This window comes from Cyprinodon variegatus, unplaced genomic scaffold, assembly GCF_000732505.1.
Source record: "Cyprinodon variegatus isolate N-32 unplaced genomic scaffold, C_variegatus-1.0 Scaffold470, whole genome shotgun sequence".
NCBI classification, from domain to species: domain Eukaryota; kingdom Metazoa; phylum Chordata; class Actinopteri; order Cyprinodontiformes; family Cyprinodontidae; genus Cyprinodon; species Cyprinodon variegatus.
The window spans coordinates 108,147-109,165 of NW_015150923.1; the positions used below are offsets into that span (position 1 = coordinate 108,147).

The 1,019-nt window shown below is 38.1% G+C and overlaps 2 protein-coding genes across 2 annotated transcripts in view; both read left to right on the plus strand.

Moving 5' to 3' along the window:
- Window positions 1-1,019, plus strand: part of LOC107094204 (von Willebrand factor A domain-containing protein 5A-like) — a 25,556-nt gene that overhangs the window by 5,335 nt on the left and 19,202 nt on the right. The window contains exons 2-3 of the mRNA XM_015389692.1: window positions 10-108; window positions 201-376. Coding sequence (XP_015245178.1) covers window positions 10-108; window positions 201-376 — 275 coding nt within the window. The remainder of the gene's footprint in view (window positions 1-9; window positions 109-200; window positions 377-1,019) is intronic.
- LOC107094208 (von Willebrand factor A domain-containing protein 5A-like) overlaps window positions 9-1,019 on the plus strand; it is a 55,376-nt gene continuing 54,365 nt past the window's right edge. The window contains exon 1 of the mRNA XM_015389698.1: window positions 9-108. The gene's annotated coding sequence lies outside the window, so the exon portion shown is untranslated. The remainder of the gene's footprint in view (window positions 109-1,019) is intronic.

The window sequence follows — 1,019 nt, forward strand, 5'->3', positions numbered from 1 at the left end:
TGGCTGCAGGACACAAGTTTGACAGAGACATTGAACTGCTGATTTATTACAAAGATGCCCACCAGCCCACTGCTGTGGTGGAGGCAGGACAGGCTTCTGCCAAACCTGGTGAGAACAGATTAGTTCATATTCTATTTAAATGTTAGAATATATCCGAAGCTCTATTCTTATTCCTTTTATTCAATCTTCAAAATGTTCAGGCTCTCTGATGGGGGATCCAGTGGTGATGGTGAGCTTGTACCCTGAGTTCCCCCAATCTGTGATGTCATCACTTCCCTCTTGCGGAGAGTTTGTGCTCCTGATGGATCGATCAGGAAGTATGGGCTGTCCCCTGAATAACAGCATGAAGCAGGAAACCCGCATCAGCAGTGCCAGGGTATTTAACCACATGTTAAATAGATGGTTGATTGTTTTAAAGGTTTTAATTGATTAAATTTGAATATCTTTGGATTAGATAACTTTACTTTGATCAACCCAAATCACTTCACTACTAAAAGAGAATTAAAGCAGGATGAACACAGAATCTAGGCCTGTTAATATAGCTTAATAGATCACCCAATAGTATAATCTTACCATACACCAGTGGTTCCCAATGAGGGGGGGTGCAGAGAAATTTCAGAGGGAGCTGTACAAAGTCAATAAAATTGTATGAGCCCTTAAAAAGTTATTTTTAAAAGCTTTAATGAGCAATAATTACAGGGAAATACTGACTACAATGTAATTTATTAAACTCAAGGATGTTTTTTATTATCTTCTACAAACTTAAATTCTCAATCTTTATGTTTGCGTTACCTTATATATTGCTATTTGTAATTATATAGGAGCTGGTCTTTGATTAATGGAGGCAGAAATCTTTGTGCTACGGCAGCGCAGAGCTGACAAACTACTGACTGTAGAGATCGTCATTACGTTTGAATGTGAATGGGGCAAGTATAGAGTCACAACAACAGTAACTATTCTACATTTAGCAGTCAGAGCTGTAAATAAAGCACGTTGGATTAGGATTATTTATATCACAG